The sequence below is a fragment of the Capsicum annuum genome, chromosome 4 (genome assembly GCF_002878395.1).
Source record: "Capsicum annuum cultivar UCD-10X-F1 chromosome 4, UCD10Xv1.1, whole genome shotgun sequence".
NCBI lineage: Eukaryota > Viridiplantae > Streptophyta > Magnoliopsida > Solanales > Solanaceae > Capsicum > Capsicum annuum.
The window spans coordinates 219,982,139-219,984,969 of NC_061114.1; the positions used below are offsets into that span (position 1 = coordinate 219,982,139).

Here is a 2,831-nt window from a genome sequence, read left to right on the forward strand (position 1 = left end):
TCCATTGAAGTTTTTTTTTAAATCATTCATTAAAACTCTATTTTACAATTAAATCATATCATTTAACTACCCATCATTTCTTCTTCAACACAATGTCTTCTTTAACACCATTAAAACTCTTCAACACAGTATCACCATTAAAGTTTTTTTTTTTTTTCTAAATCATATCATTAAAGCTCTATTTTCAGTTAAATCATATCATTTAACTATATTTAAAACTCAATTCAATCATAAAATTATTTTTTGAAGTGATTTGAACAAAGGAAAAAAAAACTGGACGAAAATGCTGACGAAGTGGGGGTTAGGGGGAGAGCTGATGGGGTGGGGGTGTTGGATGGGGGGTGGGGTGCTGAATGAGGGTGGGGGTGGGGCTGGGGGTGGAGGGGAGCTGCTGGACGCGGGAGACGGCAGTTGCTGAATGGGTTTGAGTGGGGGAAGAGGGGTGGGATGTTAAATTAAATAAAAAAAATTATTAAAAAAATATGAAATTAAACGTATTTAACATGTGGCAGCACCTGATTAGTGCGTATACTCACTCTTTTTGTTGTAATTAAGATTCAATGAAAAATGATGTATTTGCAATGAAATAAAGAAGAATCGTAGGGTAATAAAGTTTAGGTATCTTTTTGCAAAACTCGACCAACATCAGGGATAATTATGTTTTTACTCTATAAATAAAAGTATGTAAAATTAGAAATAGCATGAATATAATAAAACAACAAGTGACCAAATTACCCTTGTATAGCTGGGAAGCATGCATGTGACGACCTGCTACCTTGACTCTTATATATATAGCAGTAGTGTAGTACTCCTTTTGTTTTGAAAAAAAAACTTTTTAGTTCAACTTTTTAAGATTACAAGTTTAAAAATCTTTTTTATTTTCTAAACTCGTGTCAAGTCAAAACAAACCATAGTACATATTCTACTCCTAACTTGGCTATTAAAAAAAACAGTCAGTTGGATAAGAAATATGTCGATAACAGAGCTATGTTACTATTTGTTTTTACTTATTGTTGTAGCAAATCATGCAGCAGCAGCTGGTTCATCAGTGAAGTTTCTTCCAGGATTTGAAGGGCCCCTTCCTTTTGAACTTGAAACTGGGTGAGAAGTTAAACCGTAAATAAAGTCTATTTTAGTTTTACTCTGGTGTGTTTGGTACGCAGGAAAATATGTTCCTAGAAAATATTTTCCTAGAAAAATAAGTTGATTTCTTATTTATTTTTTTATGTTTGGTTAATAGATGAAAAATATTTTTCAAAAAATATTTTTTAGTATTTGGTTGTTAATGAAAAAATATTTTTCAAAAAATATATTTTAGTGTTTAGCTAAAGCATAAAAATATATTTTAGAATTTTTTTTTGAAAAATAAATTTAAAAAATTAAATCCGTTTATGGGAAATGGATTGATAGACGGGTGGATGGGGGTGTCAGAATAGGCAGCAGGGGTGGGATAAGAAAAAGTTTTATTATTTTTTTTGTTAAAAAAAAGACTAAAAAAATTGGCGGGGAGGGGGAAGGGGGTAGTAGGAGCTGGGGGCAGGATAGGGGAGTAAGGGGGAAGAGGAAAGAAAAAAATTGAAAATTTTTAAAAAATAAATTTAATTTTTTTTTTTTTTTTTAGGTGGGGGGGGGGGGGAGGGGGGAGGGGGGGGAGGGGGGGGGGGGTGGGTGGGGGGGGGGTGGAGGGAGGGTAGGAGTGTGGGATAAGAGAAATTTAAATTTTTTAATAAAATGTAGATATTATTTTTGGAAGGGGTGCGTAGGGGTAGGGGTAGGGGATAGATTAAGAAAAAATTTTGAAATACTTTTTAAAACAATTGAATTTTGGAGGTGGGGGTAGAGGTGGGGTAGGGCGTAGGGTGGGGTAGATGTTGTGTCGGGGTGATAGGGTATTAGGGCAGGATAGATGATTTTGAGAATTGTATGAACATTTTAACTTTAAAGTTATGTTGAAAGAGAGTTTTGAAAAATATTTTGATTACTTTTTTAAAGGAAGTCATTTTTCTCATATTTAAGGAAAATAAGTTGGTTTGAATAACATTTTTCAAAATATGTAAGCCAACCAAACATAATAAAACTGGAAAACATTTTCTGAAAAATGTTTTCCTTGTACCAAACACACCCTCTATGTTTATAGTTTCCTCTTTTGAGAATATTACCAATCCCTCCATTTTAATTTGTCTGTGTTAACCTTTTAGCAATTTCTTAGTTTTAACTATCCACGTAACATGTTTAAGACCACAACTAGGTAGTCAGCAGATTACTGTGCCCCCTCCAGATATGTTTGTTGTTTCTGCTGGGAATTTGATCATGTACATATTATTATGGTTTAGTTTTGCATTTTTTGTAAAATGGAATTTTTTGAATTGGTGATTCCAGGTATGTTGGAGTTGGTGATTCTGAAGATATACAACTATTTTACTATTTTATTAAGTCGGAGTCAAATCCAGAATCAGACCCTCTTATAGTTTGGTTCGTTGGAGGCCCTGGTTGCTCTTCTTTATCTGCCATTACCTATGAGTTTGGTATGTCGTACGTTTAGGTTCTATGATTAACGTTGTAATAATCTTTTAGAAAAGATAAAGGTATATGATAAATGTTTATCGGTAACCTAGTAAAAATTGTAAAAATTTGGGAGAGGTGATTAGACAAGACATGACGTAGTTGTCATTTACAAAGGACATGATCTTAGATAATAAGGTATGCAGAACACGAATTAAGGTAGAAGATTAGGAGATAGGAGTGTGTCCATTCTAGTAAGAGTTCATGGTCTTGTTGCCCTTGCTCTGGTAGTTTCTTGTTTGATGTCCGCTGCTATCTATTGTATGTTG

The 2,831-nt window shown here is 33.7% G+C and overlaps 1 protein-coding gene across 1 annotated transcript; it reads left to right on the plus strand.

Annotated features, from left to right (window-relative positions):
* Positions 1–811: 811 nt before the first annotated feature.
* LOC124897759 (serine carboxypeptidase-like 13) lies at positions 812–2,691 on the plus strand. The gene is made up of 2 exons (XM_047411108.1): positions 812–1,101; positions 2,380–2,691. The coding sequence occupies exons 1-2, from the start codon at positions 971–973 to the stop codon at positions 2,540–2,542; spliced, it is 294 nt and encodes a 97-aa protein (XP_047267064.1). The 5' UTR covers positions 812–970; the 3' UTR covers positions 2,543–2,691.
* The last annotated feature ends 140 nt before the right edge of the window (positions 2,692–2,831 follow it).